The sequence below is a fragment of the Schistosoma mansoni genome, chromosome 2, assembly GCF_000237925.1.
Source record: "Schistosoma mansoni strain Puerto Rico chromosome 2, complete genome".
NCBI lineage: Eukaryota > Metazoa > Platyhelminthes > Trematoda > Strigeidida > Schistosomatidae > Schistosoma > Schistosoma mansoni.
In genome coordinates this window covers 26,166,639-26,184,845 of record NC_031496.1, presented here as the reverse complement: position 1 = coordinate 26,184,845, position 18,207 = coordinate 26,166,639, and the positions used below count along the sequence as shown (strand labels likewise).

The 18,207-nt window shown below is 43.7% G+C and overlaps 1 protein-coding gene and 3 non-coding genes across 4 annotated transcripts in view; 1 reads left to right on the top strand and 3 right to left on the bottom strand.

Moving 5' to 3' along the window:
* Positions 1 to 18,207, top strand: part of Smp_124720 (hypothetical protein) — a gene marked incomplete at both ends in the record, with an annotated part of 62,217 nt that overhangs the window by 28,395 nt on the left and 15,615 nt on the right. Inside the window, 2 exons of the mRNA XM_018796222.1 lie at positions 4,338 to 4,400; positions 5,538 to 5,600. Coding sequence (XP_018650456.1) covers positions 4,338 to 4,400; positions 5,538 to 5,600 — 126 coding nt within the window. The remainder of the gene's footprint in view (positions 1 to 4,337; positions 4,401 to 5,537; positions 5,601 to 18,207) is intronic.
* On the bottom strand, positions 4,504 to 4,575 carry Smp_tRNA_00365_Arg_TCG.1.1. Its single transcript has one exon. It is a non-coding gene (tRNA).
* Smp_tRNA_00320_Arg_TCG.1.1 lies at positions 5,704 to 5,775 on the bottom strand. Its single transcript has one exon. It is a non-coding gene (tRNA).
* Positions 17,756 to 17,848, bottom strand: Smp_sma-mir-789a.1.1. Its single transcript, XR_001974583.1, has one exon. It is a non-coding gene (microRNA).

The following is an 18,207-nucleotide window of genomic DNA, read 5'->3' as shown; positions in this document are numbered from 1 at the left end:
AATTCCAACAAACAATACTAAGTGAATATTTGATCTAACTTTGGTACTTGTGTAAACTAACTTTCGAATACAAGTTATGATTGTAAATTGTTACAGATAACAACCTCAATAATTCTATTTTACTGCTTTATTATTTATTTTGTCATTAATTGGTAGTCAATATCATTTTTGTCTAGACTTTAGTACTGATAATGTTCTGTCGATCAAGTTATCCTTTGTGGTTATCAGTTTATGCTATTCAACATTATGTGACGTTAATTAATTAGAGGAGATCGAAATGAATAACTGAACCTATTATTTCATGTATCTTGGAATTCACTAACAGGATACATCAATTCTCTTACAATTTTACATGCACTTGATGAAATCTAGTTTTACGAGTGAAAGCTGAGTGAATATGTAAGGCAGCTGAGGGTTATTAGGGTTGGAAAGTATATAATGAGAAGATTGAAGTTAGGAATTCGTAATATATTCATGACTTAACACTATTATCATAACTCAACATCGAATTACAACTGAAGAATTGTTGAAAATTCCAAAGATTTTGATTTAAGGCGTTTTTGAGTGACTGGAGTATTTCATACAATTTTTATTCCAACTAGACTATACTGATCCATAGACTGACTACATTCACACTAATAATAAATAATATTCGTCTTTGGATATTTTATTAAAGATTTCGTTTTCAATAACATTAATCATCGTTATCCAGGAAAAGTCTTTGTTTGCATATCCTAAAGTTAACTATTGAAAAAAGTCCAATACTAACACCATAACTTTGTCAATATAATCTCTAGCGTCAGGTGTACTAACCAAACTAAATTGTCTCCTACATAGCTGATATATATATAACGTATAATTTAGTGAGTTGTAAAATTGTAAAAATAGACAGTTTAACTAGAGAATCCCGTTTGGAAGATTTAACTTGACCGCAGAAGGAAATTACTCAACGTTTAAATTACCTGTTAATAGAATTGGATTCACAGGATAATACAGTTCGATCATCGTAAAAGTCATTTTTAGCTCCATTTTTCGATAGATAATCCTAAAATATAATATTTAGCAAGAGTATATATTTGCTGGTTGATTTGATAGGGTTTTAGAGGGAGGACTTGATTCTAAAACTGTTTCGATCCAATTCAAACTATTCATCCAAAAAATAACAAAATTCAGAATTCAGTGTCAGGGTTGCTGAATTTTATTGAGATCATAAACCGATCTAAGTTAAACAAACACTGAAAACTTAGAAGCACCGGATAGCTATTTCGGTCAATTATAAATGATTATCCACCATTCCGCCACAGAGGGTCAAACCCAGAAACTTCAGTGTCGTACATGAATTTTAACCTCTAGACCACTGATTTAGGATCCAATGGTGTGTGAATCCAAATCATCAAGATTTCCAGCGTTTGTCTAACTTAAATAGATTTTCGATCTCGATAAAGTTAAAGTGATTCTAATATTTACAAAATATTTCATGCTCCAGCAATCATAATAGGCAGACTTGAAATGACTGTGTTCCAGACAACAATCTAGCCGAAGTTACATCCGGTTATCTTACTTCAATGTTATCATTTGTATGGCCTTAGAGATCATTTAAGTATGCATTGGCTTATGTTCATTGTTATAAGCTAGCTTTTCTCGTTACAACGCTGAATAAATGTTCGACAAACAATTTGGGAAGACAAACAGAAACCTGAAAATTTGATTTAAAAGCTGTATATAAAAGGCTGTATGTAACGTGACTCGAATTCACCGGTAGGATTGTTTTTATCACAAACTAAATTCAACTATGTTATATCTCAAACTTAGATTCTTAGTATGTCGCGTAATATTTGAGCACTCGAACGCTTGAACCTTCCCAAGTCTCAAAATCAGAAGAAAGAAGACTAGTAAGTAGGAATGTTATTCCCAAAAACAGTGTCAAATATAGTACAAAAATCTCATGCATTTATAGTTTTTTCGCTGAAAGTAAATCATCATTTCGGATAGCCAATAGGTACATATGGGGTCCTTCTTATTCAACCGATAGGAGAGATACACGTCGAAATTCTAGAATGTTCCTCTAGCGGTGATTGGATGGAATGTCTTCGGCTCTTTCTGGGGTTCTCGAGGCTTCCTTGAGTTTGCCAACGAGCCATCCTTACAAACTACAAAACCACTGAAAATCAAAAAACATCCAATAGTCATTTCAGTTAACTTGGAACATCTAAATTGTAAACATTCATGACTATGCCAAGGACTGAACCTAAGATCTTCATATCTTGTAAGAACCATATAATATTTTGACCTCTTCAGTCAAATTTCATTGATCCATATTTCTAATTCTATTCAATCCCCAATATTGTCCAACTCAAAGTAAGATAAAGCAACTCTCCACTGTTTTTTTTTATTTTAATAGTTATCTAGTTGAGGTCAGGTTATTTTATAAACTATCTTCAAGTCTTACAATACCCTACAACATATCCAGTTTAACTATTATAAGAATTCTATTCAAAAGAATGACTATCATATGAAATAACTTAACGTATGTTTGTCATTTGATAAAAATATGACCTTAATAGTAAAATAGATTCACTTGATAGATTGACCTTTTACTTAATAATTCCATATCAGAACTTTTTTTAAGATTAATAATTGATTCCAAGTTACTTTCATAAAGGATCTTCCAAACTTTACTGAATTCATTCATAATGGAATTCAATTGAAGTATATAACTAAGGAAGAAAGAAAGATGAAGTCATAGTTTAATTGAATTGAATAAATCTAATATTCTATTAAAAGTAAACTTTGATGAAAATTAATTAACTAAAAATTAAGTATTAGTTCATTGAATGATAGAATCTGATAACTAAGATATTCAAACAATAGAATAATTATGAGACATATATTAAAGGGGGTATCATTCATTAGAAACTAACATAAACTATTGAATGGGTTTAAAGTTAGGAAAACTAAAAAAAAAAAAACAATTACTTTAAATAAAATGATGGGAATATGAATTAAACAAAGCAGTAGCGTACAGTGAACAAATGAACTCCTTGATAAAATTGTACGTCAGGTGAAAGTTTACACAAATATTAAATTGATCGAAGAAATTAATAAAGGGAATGAAGAGAAAAAGGACAAACAAAATGTGTGTAATAAGAAAAAAGATGCAAAGAGAAGGAATAAAATTAAAGAGTAGAAAATAGAAATCATATAAAGGAACGAAGATAAATATAAAAAAGAAGAAAAGGAAAGCGACGATAAAAAAAAATTAAAAAAAACGAAATAGAAAATAAGCATACGAAAAATATAAAAATTAAAAGTAAACTTAAAAAACGAAAACATATGAACGGAAGTCGGTTGACAAAAAATTAGGCCACGGAGCCCACGAACTTGCACCCATCGTCTCACCTCACACCAACCGTCCACATCAACTCACCTCACACAGACAATCGTACAAACACACGCACACACACACACATAAATGCACAATCGCTCATCAGTCACCACTCACTGTCCCAAACATACCCTCAACACTGCTCACAAACACCCTAACAAACATCGTTTCGTCACCTCCAACTATACAGATATGCAACACATCCATGCATATTTACCATGTTCACAAAAGTGCATATATATATATATAATTGAGTACACATGCGAGGGAGAGACGATGGCACTCGGCATTCTACGTGGTCAATCACACCAGTCGACGGAATCCGACGATCCACTCATTCGTTTGAACAAACTAGTGTACTGTGGACGATTATCTGAGACCACCTCGTCTCTCCGAAACACCGAAATCTCATAACAACTTCATTGTTCAGTTTCGGTCAATCGTGTCTTGTATGTGGTGAGTCGCACACCACAGAGATCGGTCGAATGCATAGCTCGTGACTCACGCTGACACGAACTATGCACTAGACATGAAGTCGATGGGGCGAGACTATCATTTATGTACGAACCAATCAGATTTAAGATTTCAGCTCTTGCATTTCAGCACGAAGTCCATTCATCCACATGTCTAAACTGCATTTTACCATTATAGCTGATGTCAGTTCGTGATGAAAACCCTGATTGTAATTCCCAACCCTACTGCCCAACTGTACATCCTAATCCTAATTCTTCACACTAATCTACACACTCCATTTAACACTAGTAAGTAGGCGGACATTCTCAAGGTGACTTGAGCATCGTTTAAGGGTCGTCCGTAGATTACAGTCTTACTGTGGATCAGTGGTGATGTGTCTCCTGACGACAAATGATGGTGAAGACCGACCGGTGGAGAGGTGTCAGTTGCTGTGTGTATGTGTATGATACTATGCATGAGTGTGTGCTGTTTTCGGTAGCCGGTGCTGGACTGAGACGACGATTGTTGTCGGGTGTGTACGGACGACACCAGCGACATGTCAGTAGGATGTTGTGGTTGTGGAGTGGATGGAGAGAGGTGATTTGCAGTGGTTGACGTTGGTGGAGTGTGGGCTGACAGGTGACCAGGATGGTGGGACTAAAAGCCGACCCCGACGGGACTCGAACCCGCAATCTTCTGATCCGAAGTCAGATGCCTTATCCATTAGGCCACGGAGCCCACGAACTTGCACCCATCGTCTCACCTCACACCAACCGTCCACATCAACTCACCTCACACAGACAATCGTACAAACACACGCACACACACACATAAATGCACAATCGCTCATCAGTCACCACTCACTGTCCCAAACATACCCTCAACACTGCTCACAAACACCCTAACAAACATCGTTTCGTCACCTCCAACTATACAGATATGCAACACATCCATGCATATTTACCATGTTCACAAAAGTGCATATATATATATATAATTGAGTACACATGCGAGGGAGAGACGATGGCACTCGGCATTCTACGTGGTCAATCACACCAGTCGACGGAATCCGACGATCCACTCATTCGTTTGAACAAACTAGTGTACTGTGGACGATTATCTGAGACCACCTCGTCTCTCCGAAACACCGAAATCTCATAACAACTTCATTGTTCAGTTTCGGTCAATCGTGTCTTGTATGTGGTGAGTCGCACACCACAGAGATCGGTCGAATGCATAGCTCGTGACTCACGCTGACACGAACTATGCACTAGACATGAAGTCGATGGGGCGAGACTATCATTTATGTACGAACCAATCAGATTTAAGATTTCAGCTCTTGCATTTCAGCACGAAGTCCATTCATCCACATGTCTAAACTGCATTTTACCATTATAGCTGATGTCAGTTCGTGATGAAAACCCTGATTGTAATTCCCAACCCTACTGCCCAACTGTACATCCTAATCCTAATTCTTCACACTAATCTACACACTCCATTTAACACTAGTAAGTAGGCGGACATTCTCAAGGTGACTTGAGCATCGTTTAAGGGTCGTCCGTAGATTACAGTCTTACTGTGGATCAGTGGTGATGTGTCTCCTGACGACAAATGATGGTGAAGACCGACTGGTGGAGAGGTGTCAGTTGCTGTGTGTATGTGTATGATACTATGCATGAGTGTGTGCTGTTTTCGGTAGCCGGTGCTGGACTGAGACGACGATTGTTGTCGGGTGTGTACGGACGACACCAGCGACATGTCAGTAGGATGTTGTGGTTGTGGAGTGGATGGAGAGAGGTGATTTGCAGTGGTTGACGTTGGTGGAGTGTGGGCTGACAGGTGACCAGGATGGTGGGACTAGAAGCCGACCCCGACGGGACTCGAACCCGCAATCTTCTGATCCGAAGTCAGATGCCTTATCCATTAGGCCACGGAGCCCACGAACTTGCACCCATCGTCTCACCTCACACCAACCGTCCACATCAACTCACCTCACACAGACAATCGTACAAACACACGCACACACACACATAAATGCACAATCGCTCATCAGTCACCACTCACTGTCCCAAACATACCCTCAACACTGCTCACAAACACCCTAACAAACATCGTTTCGTCACCTCCAACTATTCAGATATGCAACACATCCATGCATATTTACCATGTTCACAAAAGTGCATATATATATATATATATAATTAAGTACACATGCGAGGGAGAGACGATGGCACTCGGCATTCTACGTGGTCAATCACACCAGTCGACGGAATCCGACAATCCACTCATTCGTTTGAACAAACTAGTGTACTGTGGACGATTATCTGAGACCACCTCGTCTCTCCGAAACACCGAAATCTCATAACAACTTCATTGTTCAGTTTCGGTCAATCGTGTCTTGTATGTGGTGAGTCGCACACCACAGAGATCGGTCGAATGCATAGCTCGTGACTCACGCTGACACGAACTATGCACTAGACATGAAGTCGATGGGGCGAGACTATCATTTATGTACGAACCAATCAGATTTAAGATTTCAGCTCTTGCATTTCAGCACGAAGTCCATTCATCCACATGTCTAAACTGCATTTTACCATTATAGCTGATGTCAGTTCGTGATGAAAACCCTGATTGTAATTCCCAACCCTACTGCCCAACTGTACATCCTAATCCTAATTCTTCACACTAATCTACACACTCCATTTAACACTAGTAAGTAGGCGGACATTCTCAAGGTGACTTGAGCATCGTTTAAGGGTCGTCCGTAGATTACAGTCTCACTGTGGATCAGTGGTGATGTGTCTCCTGACGACAAATGATGGTGAAGACCGACCGGTGGAGAGGTGTCAGTTGCTGTGTGTATGTGTATGATACTATGCATGAGTGTGTGCTGTTTTCGGTAGCCGGTGCTGGACTGAGACGACGATTGTTGTCGGGTGTGTACGGACGACACCAGCGACATGTCAGTAGGATGTTGTGGTTGTGGAGTGGATGGAGAGAGGTGATTTGCAGTGGTTGACGTTGGTGGAGTGTGGGCTGACAGGTGACCAGGATGGTGGGACTAAAAGCCGACCCCGACGGGACTCGAACCCGCAATCTTCTGATCCGAAGTCAGATGCCTTATCCATTAGGCCACGGAGCCCACGAACTTGCACCCATCGTCTCACCTCACACCAACCGTCCACATCAACTCACCTCACACAGACAATCGTACAAACACACGCACACACACACACATAAATGCACAATCGCTCATCAGTCACCACTCACTGTCCCAAACATACCCTCAACACTGCTCACAAACACCCTAACAAACATCGTTTCGTCACCTCCAACTATACAGATATGCAACACATCCATGCATATTTACCATGTTCACAAAAGTGCATATATATATATATATATAATTAAGTACACATGCGAGGGAGAGACGATGTCACTCGGCATTCTACGTGGTCAATCACACCAGTCGACGGAATCCGACGATCCACTCATTCGTTTGAACAAACTAGTGTACTGTGGACGATTATCTGAGACCACCTCGTCTCTCCGAAACACCGAAATCTCATAACAACTTCATTGTTCAGTTTCGGTCAATCGTGTCTTGTATGTGGTGAGTCGCACACCACAGAGATCGGTCGAATGCATAGCTCGTGACTCACGCTGACACGAACTATGCACTAGACATGAAGTCGATGGGGCGAGACTATCATTTATGTACGGACCAATCAGATTTAAGATTTCAGCTCTTGCATTTCAGCACGAAGTCCATTCATCCACATGTCTAAACTGCATTTTACCATTATAGCTGATGTCAGTTCGTGATGAAAACCCTGATTGTAATTCCCAACCCTACTGCCCAACTGTACATCCTAATCCTAATTCTTCACACTAATCTACACACTCCATTTAACACTAGTAAGTAGGCGGACATTCTCAAGGTGACTTGAGCATCGTTTAAGGGTCGTCCGTAGATTACAGTCTTACTGTGGATCAGTGGTGATGTGTCTCCTGACGACAAATGATGGTGAAGACCGACCGGTGGAGAGGTGTCAGTTGCTGTGTGTATGTGTATGATACTATGCATGAGTGTGTGCTATTTTCGGTAGCCGGTGCTGGACTGAGACGACGATTGTTGTCGGGTGTGTACGGACGACACCAGCGACATGTCAGTAGGATGTTGTGGTTGTGGAGTGGATGGAGAGAGGTGATTTGCAGTGGTTGACGTTGGTGGAGTGTGGGCTGACAGGTGACCAGGATGGTGGGACTAGAAGCCGACCCCGACGGGACTCGAACCCGCAATCTTCTGATCCGAAGTCAGATGCCTTATCCATTAGGCCACGGAGCCCACGAACTTGCACCCATCGTCTCACCTCACACCAACCGTCCACATCAACTCACCTCACACAGACAATCGTACAAACACACGCACACACACACATAAATGCACAATCGCTCATCAGTCACCACTCACTGTCCCAAACATACCCTCAACACTGCTCACAAACACCCTAACAAACATCGTTTCGTCACCTCCAACTATACAGATATGCAACACATCCATGCATATTTACCATGTTCACAAAAGTGCATATATATATATATATATATATAATTAAGTACACATGCGAGGGAGAGACGATGGCACTCGGCATTCTACGTGGTCAATCACACCAGTCGACGGAATCCGACAATCCACTCATTCGTTTGAACAAACTAGTGTACTGTGGACGATTATCTGAGACCACCTCGTCTCTCCGAAACACCGAAATCTCATAACAACTTCATTGTTCAGTTTCGGTCAATCGTGTCTTGTATGTGGTGAGTCGCACACCACAGAGATCGGTCGAATGCATAGCTCGTGACTCACGCTGACACGAACTATGCACTAGACATGAAGTCGATGGGGCGAGACTATCATTTATGTACGAACCAATCAGATTTAAGATTTCAGCTCTTGCATTTCAGCACGAAGTCCATTCATCCACATGTCTAAACTGCATTTTACCATTATAGCTGATGTCAGTTCGTGATGAAAACCCTGATTGTAATTCCCAACCCTACTGCCCAACTGTACATCCTAATCCTAATTCTTCACACTAATCTACACACTCCATTTAACACTAGTAAGTAGGCGGACATTCTCAAGGTGACTTGAGCATCGTTTAAGGGTCGTCCGTAGATTACAGTCTTACTGTGGATCAGTGGTGATGTGTCTCCTGACGACAAATGATGGTGAAGACCGACCGGTGGAGAGGTGTCAGTTGCTGTGTGTATGTGTATGATACTATGCATGAGTGTGTGCTGTTTTCGGTAGCCGGTGCTGGACTGAGACGACGATTGTTGTCGGGTGTGTACGGACGACACCAGCGACATGTCAGTAGGATGTTGTGGTTGTGGAGTGGATGGAGAGAGGTGATTTGCAGTGGTTGACGTTGGTGGAGTGTGGGCTGACAGGTGACCAGGATGGTGGGACTAAAAGCCGACCCCGACGGGACTCGAACCCGCAATCTTCTGATCCGAAGTCAGATGCCTTATCCATTAGGCCACGGAGCCCACGAACTTGCACCCATCGTCTCACCTCACACCAACCGTCCACATCAACTCACCTCACACAGACAATCGTACAAACACACGCACACACACACATAAATGCACAATCGCTCATCAGTCACCACTCACTGTCCCAAACATACCCTCAACACTGCTCACAAACACCCTAACAAACATCGTTTCGTCACCTCCAACTATTCAGATATGCAACACATCCATGCATATTTACCATGTTCACAAAAGTGCATATATATATATATATATATAATTAAGTACACATGCGAGGGAGAGACGATGGCACTCGGCATTCTACGTGGTCAATCACACCAGTCGACGGAATCCGACAATCCACTCATTCGTTTGAACAAACTAGTGTACTGTGGACGATTATCTGAGACCACCTCGTCTCTCCGAAACACCGAAATCTCATAACAACTTCATTGTTCAGTTTCGGTCAATCGTGTCTTGTATGTGGTGAGTCGCACACCACAGAGATCGGTCGAATGCATAGCTCGTGACTCACGCTGACACGAACTATGCACTAGACATGAAGTCGATGGGGCGAGACTATCATTTATGTACGAACCAATCAGATTTAAGATTTCAGCTCTTGCATTTCAGCACGAAGTCCATTCATCCACATGTCTAAACTGCATTTTACCATTATAGCTGATGTCAGTTCGTGATGAAAACCCTGATTGTAATTCCCAACCCTACTGCCCAACTGTACATCCTAATCCTAATTCTTCACACTAATCTACACACTCCATTTAACACTAGTAAGTAGGCGGACATTCTCAAGGTGACTTGAGCATCGTTTAAGGGTCGTCCGTAGATTACAGTCTTACTGTGGATCAGTGGTGATGTGTCTCCTGACGACAAATGATGGTGAAGACCGACCGGTGGAGAGGTGTCAGTTGCTGTGTGTATGTGTATGATACTATGCATGAGTGTGTGCTGTTTTCGGTAGCCGGTGCTGGACTGAGACGACGATTGTTGTCGGGTGTGTACGGACGACACCAGCGACATGTCAGTAGGATGTTGTGGTTGTGGAGTGGATGGAGAGAGGTGATTTGCAGTGGTTGACGTTGGTGGAGTGTGGGCTGACAGGTGACCAGGATGGTGGGACTAGAAGCCGACCCCGACGGGACTCGAACCCGCAATCTTCTGATCCGAAGTCAGATGCCTTATCCATTAGGCCACGGAGCCCACGAACTTGCACCCATCGTCTCACCTCACACCAACCGTCCACATCAACTCACCTCACACAGACAATCGTACAAACACACGCACACACACACACATAAATGCACAATCGCTCATCAGTCACCACTCACTGTCCCAAACATACCCTCAACACTGCTCACAAACACCCTAACAAACATCGTTTCGTCACCTCCAACTATTCAGATATGCAACACATCCATGCATATTTACCATGTTCACAAAAGTGCATATATGTATATATATATATATAATTGAGTACACATGCGAGGGAGAGACGATGGCACTCGGCATTCTACGTGGTCAATCACACCAGTCGACGGAATCCGACGATCCACTCATTCGTTTGAACAAACTAGTGTACTGTGGACGATTATCTGAGACCACCTCGTCTCTCCGAAACACCGAAATCTCATAACAACTTCATTGTTCAGTTTCGGTCAATCGTGTCTTGTATGTGGTGAGTCGCACACCACAGAGATCGGTCGAATGCATAGCTCGTGACTCACGCTGACACGAACTATGCACTAGACATGAAGTCGATGGGGCGAGACTATCATTTATGTACGAACCAATCAGATTTAAGATTTCAGCTCTTGCATTTCAGCACGAAGTCCATTCATCCACATGTCTAAACTGCATTTTACCATTATAGCTGATGTCAGTTCGTGATGAAAACCCTGATTGTAATTCCCAACCCTACTGCCCAACTGTACATCCTAATCCTAATTCTTCACACTAATCTACACACTCCATTTAACACTAGTAAGTAGGCGGACATTCTCAAGGTGACTTGAGCATCGTTTAAGGGTCGTCCGTAGATTACAGTCTCACTGTGGATCAGTGGTGATGTGTCTCCTGACGACAAATGATGGTGAAGACCGACTGGTGGAGAGGTGTCAGTTGCTGTGTGTATGTGTATGATACTATGCATGAGTGTGTGCTATTTTCGGTAGCCGGTGTTGGACTGAGACGACGATTGTTGTCGGGTGTGTACGGACGACACCAGCGACATGTCAGTAGGATGTTGTGGTTGTGGAGTGGATGGAGAGAGGTGATTTGCAGTGGTTGACGTTGGTGGAGTGTGGGCTGACAGGTGACCAGGATGGTGGGACTAAAAGCCGACCCCGACGGGACTCGAACCCGCAATCTTCTGATCCGAAGTCAGATGCCTTATCCATTAGGCCACGGAGCCCACGAACTTGCACCCATCGTCTCACCTCACACCAACCGTCCACATCAACTCACCTCACACAGACAATCGTACAAACACACGCACACACACACACATAAATGCACAATCGCTCATCAGTCACCACTCACTGTCCCAAACATACCCTCAACACTGCTCACAAACACCCTAACAAACATCGTTTCGTCACCTCCAACTATTCAGATATGCAACACATCCATGCATATTTACCATGTTCACAAAAGTGCATATATATATATATATATAATTAAGTACACATGCGAGGGAGAGACGATGGCACTCGGCATTCTACGTGGTCAATCACACCAGTCGACGGAATCCGACGATCCACTCATTCGTTTGAACAAACTAGTGTACTGTGGACGATTATCTGAGACCACCTCGTCTCTCCGAAACACCGAAATCTCATAACAACTTCATTGTTCAGTTTCGGTCAATCGTGTCTTGTATGTGGTGAGTCGCACACCACAGAGATCGGTCGAATGCATAGCTCGTGACTCACGCTGACACGAACTATGCACTAGACATGAAGTCGATGGGGCGAGACTATCATTTATGTACGAACCAATCAGATTTAAGATTTCAGCTCTTGCATTTCAGCACGAAGTCCATTCATCCACATGTCTAAACTGCATTTTACATTATAGCTGATGTCAGTTCGTGATGAAAACCCTGATTGTAATTCCCAACCCTACTGCCCAACTGTACATCCTAATCCTAATTCTTCACACTAATCTACACACTCCCATTAACACTAGTAAGTAGGCGGACATTCTCAAGGTGACTTGAGCATCGTTTAAGGGTCGTCCGTAGATTACAGTCTTACTGTGGATCAGTGGTGATGTGTCTCCTGACGACAAATGATGGTGAAGACCGACCGGTGGAGAGGTGTCAGTTGCTGTGTGTATGTGTATGATACTATGCATGAGTGTGTGCTGTTTTCGGTAGCCGGTGTTGGACTGAGACGACGATTGTTGTCGGGTGTGTACGGACGACACCAGCGACATGTCAGTAGGATGTTGTGGTTGTGGAGTGGATGGAGAGAGGTGATTTGCAGTGGTTGACGTTGGTGGAGTGTGGGCTGACAGGTGACCAGGATGGTGGGACTAGAAGCCGACCCCGACGGGACTCGAACCCGCAATCTTCTGATCCGAAGTCAGATGCCTTATCCATTAGGCCACGGAGCCCACGAACTTGCACCCATCGTCTCACCTCACACCAACCGTCCACATCAACTCACCTCACACAGACAATCGTACAAACACACGCACACACACACACATAAATGCACAATCGCTCATCAGTCACCACTCACTGTCCCAAACATACCCTCAACACTGCTCACAAACACCCTAACAAACATCGTTTCGTCACCTCCAACTATACAGATATGCAACACATCCATGCATATTTACCATGTTCACAAAAGTGCATATATATATATATATATATAATTAAGTACACATGCGAGGGAGAGACGATGGCACTCGGCATTCTACGTGGTCAATCACACCAGTCGACGGAATCCGACGATCCACTCATTCGTTTGAACAAACTAGTGTACTGTGGACGATTATCTGAGACCACCTCGTCTCTCCGAAACACCGAAATCTCATAACAACTTCATTGTTCAGTTTCGGTCAATCGTGTCTTGTATGTGGTGAGTCGCACACCACAGAGATCGGTCGAATGCATAGCTCGTGACTCACGCTGACACGAACTACGCACTAGACATGAAGTCGATGGGGCGAGACTATCATTTATGTACGAACCAATCAGATTTAAGATTTCAGCTCTTGCATTTCAGCACGAAGTCCATTCATCCACATGTCTAAACTGCATTTTACCATTATAGCTGATGTCAGTTCGTGATGAAAACCCTGATTGTAATTCCCAACCCTACTGCCCAACTGTACATCCTAATCCTAATTCTTCACACTAATCTACACACTCCATTTAACACTAGTAAGTAGGCGGACATTCTCAAGGTGACTTGAGCATCGTTTAAGGGTCGTCCGTAGATTACAGTCTTACTGTGGATCAGTGGTGATGTGTCTCCTGACGACAAATGATGGTGAAGACCGACCGGTGGAGAGGTGTCAGTTGCTGTGTGTATGTGTATGATACTATGCATGAGTGTGTGCTGTTTTCGGTAGCCGGTGCTGGACTGAGACGACGATTGTTGTCGGGTGTGTACGGACGACACCAGCGACATGTCAGTAGGATGTTGTGGTTGTGGAGTGGATGGAGAGAGGTGATTTGCAGTGGTTGACGTTGGTGGAGTGTGGGCTGACAGGTGACCAGGATGGTGGGACTAGAAGCCGACCCCGACGGGACTCGAACCCGCAATCTTCTGATCCGAAGTCAGATGCCTTATCCATTAGGCCACGGAGCCCACGAACTTGCACCCATCGTCTCACCTCACACCAACCGTCCACATCAACTCACCTCACACAGACAATCGTACAAACACACGCACACACACACATAAATGCACAATCGCTCATCAGTCACCACTCACTGTCCCAAACATACCCTCAACACTGCTCACAAACACCCTAACAAACATCGTTTCGTCACCTCCAACTATACAGATATGCAACACATCCATGCATATTTACCATGTTCACAAAAGTGCATATATATATATATATATATAATTAAGTACACATGCGAGGGAGAGACGATGGCACTCGGCATTCTACGTGGTCAATCACACCAGTCGACGGAATCCGACGATCCACTCATTCGTTTGAACAAACTAGTGTACTGTGGACGATTATCTGAGACCACCTCGTCTCTCCGAAACACCGAAATCTCATAACAACTTCATTGTTCAGTTTCGGTCAATCGTGTCTTGTATGTGGTGAGTCGCACACCACAGAGATCGGTCGAATGCATAGCTCGTGACTCACGCTGACACGAACTATGCACTAGACATGAAGTCGATGGGGCGAGACTATCATTTATGTACGAACCAATCAGATTTAAGATTTCAGCTCTTGCATTTCAGCACGAAGTCCATTCATCCACATGTCTAAACTGCATTTTACCATTATAGCTGATGTCAGTTCGTGATGAAAACCCTGATTGTAATTCCCAACCCTACTGCCCAACTGTACATCCTAATCCTAATTCTTCACACTAATCTACACACTCCATTTAACACTAGTAAGTAGGCGGACATTCTCAAGGTGACTTGAGCATCGTTTAAGGGTCGTCCGTAGATTACAGTCTTACTGTGGATCAGTGGTGATGTGTCTCCTGACGACAAATGATGGTGAAGACCGACCGGTGGAGAGGTGTCAGTTGCTGTGTGTATGTGTATGATACTATGCATGAGTGTGTGCTATTTTCGGTAGCCGGTGCTGGACTGAGACGACGATTGTTGTCGGGTGTGTACGGACGACACCAGCGACATGTCAGTAGGATGTTGTGGTTGTGGAGTGGATGGAGAGAGGTGATTTGCAGTGGTTGACGTTGGTGGAGTGTGGGCTGACAGGTGACCAGGATGGTGGGACTAAAAGCCGACCCCGACGGGACTCGAACCCGCAATCTTCTGATCCGAAGTCAGATGCCTTATCCATTAGGCCACGGAGCCCACGAACTTGCACCCATCGTCTCACCTCACACCAACCGTCCACATCAACTCACCTCACACAGACAATCGTACAAACACACGCACACACACACACATAAATGCACAATCGCTCATCAGTCACCACTCACTGTCCCAAACATACCCTCAACACTGCTCACAAACACCCTAACAAACATCGTTTCGTCACCTCCAACTATACAGATATGCAACACATCCATGCATATTTACCATGTTCACAAAAGTGCATATATATATATATATATAATTAAGTACACATGCGAGGGAGAGACGATGGCACTCGGCATTCTACGTGGTCAATCACACCAGTCGACGGAATCCGACGATCCACTCATTCGTTTGAACAAACTAGTGTACTGTGGACGATTATCTGAGACCACCTCGTCTCTCCGAAACACCGAAATCTCATAACAACTTCATTGTTCAGTTTCGGTCAATCGTGTCTTGTATGTGGTGAGTCGCACACCACAGAGATCGGTCGAATGCATAGCTCGTGACTCACGCTGACACGAACTATGCACTAGACATGAAGTCGATGGGGCGAGACTATCATTTATGTACGAACCAATCAGATTTAAGATTTCAGCTCTTGCATTTCAGCACGAAGTCCATTCATCCACATGTCTAAACTGCATTTTACCATTATAGCTGATGTCAGTTCGTGATGAAAACCCTGATTGTAATTCCCAACCCTACTGCCCAACTGTACATCCTAATCCTAATTCTTCACACTAATCTACACACTCCATTTAACACTAGTAAGTAGGCGGACATTCTCAAGGTGACTTGAGCATCGTTTAAGGGTCGTCCGTAGATTACAGTCTTACTGTGGATCAGTGGTGATGTGTCTCCTGACGACAAATGATGGTGAAGACCGACCGGTGGAGAGGTGTCAGTTGCTGTGTGTATGTGTATGATACTATGCATGAGTGTGTGCTGTTTTCGGTAGCCGGTGCTGGACTGAGACGACGATTGTTGTCGGGTGTGTACGGACGACACCAGCGACATGTCAGTAGGATGTTGTGGTTGTGGAGTGGATGGAGAGAGGTGATTTGCAGTGGTTGACGTTGGTGGAGTGTGGGCTGACAGGTGACCAGGATGGTGGGACTAGAAGCCGACCCCGACGGGACTCGAACCCGCAATCTTCTGATCCGAAGTCAGATGCCTTATCCATTAGGCCACGGAGCCCACGAACTTGCACCCATCGTCTCACCTCACACCAACCGTCCACATCAACTCACCTCACACAGACAATCGTACAAACACACGCACACACACACACATAAATGCACAATCGCTCATCAGTCACCACTCACTGTCCCAAACATATCCTCAACACTGCTCACAAACACCCTAACAAACATCGTTTCGTCACCTCCAACTATACAGATATGCAACACATCCATGCATATTTACCATGTTCACAAAAGTGCATATATATATATATATATAATTAAGTACACATGCGAGGGAGAGACGATGGCACTCGGCATTCTACGTGGTCAATCACACCAGTCGACGGAATCCGACAATCCACTCATTCGTTTGAACAAACTAGTGTACTGTGGACGATTATCTGAGACCACCTCGTCTCTCCGAAACACCGAAATCTCATAACAACTTCATTGTTCAGTTTCGGTCAATCGTGTCTTGTATGTGGTGAGTCGCACACCACAGAGATCGGTCGAATGCATAGCTCGTGACTCACGCTGACACGAACTATGCACTAGACATGAAGTCGATGGGGCGAGACTATCATTTATGTACGAACCAATCAGATTTAAGATTTCAGCTCTTGCATTTCAGCACGAAGTCCATTCATCCACATGTCTAAACTGCATTTTACCATTATAGCTGATGTCAGTTCGTGATGAAAACCCTGATTGTAATTCCCAACCCTACTGCCCAACTGTACATCCTAATCCTAATTCTTCACACTAATCTACACACTCCATTTAACACTAGTAAGTAGGCGGACATTCTCAAGGTGACTTGAGCATCGTTTAAGGGTCGTCCGTAGATTACAGTCTTACTGTGGATCAGTGGTGATGTGTCTCCTGACGACAAATGATGGTGAAGACCGACCGGTGGAGAGGTGTCAGTTGCTGTGTGTATGTGTATGATACTATGCATGAGTGTGTGCTGTTTTCGGTAGCCGGTGCTGGACTGAGACGACGATTGTTGTCGGGTGTGTACGGACGACACCAGCGACATGTCAGTAGGATGTTGTGGTTGTGGAGTGGATGGAGAGAGGTGATTTGCAGTGGTTGACGTTGGTGGAGTGTGGGCTGACAGGTGACCAGGATGGTGGGACTAGAAGCCGACCCCGACGGGACTCGAACCCGCAATCTTCTGATCCGAAGTCAGATGCCTTATCCATTAGGCCACGGAGCCCACGAACTTGCACCCATCGTCTCACCTCACACCAACCGTCCACATCAACTCACCTCACACAGACAATCGTACAAACACACGCACACACACACACATAAATGCACAATCGCTCATCAGTCACCACTCACTGTCCCAAACATACCCTCAACACTGCTCACAAACACCCTAACAAACATCGTTTCGTCACCTCCAACTATACAGATATGCAACACATCCATGCATATTTACCATGTTCACAAAAGTGCATATATATATATATATATATATATATAATTAAGTACACATGCGAGGGAGAGACGATGGCACTCGGCATTCTACGTGGTCAATCACACCAGTCGACGGAATCCGACGATCCACTCATTCGTT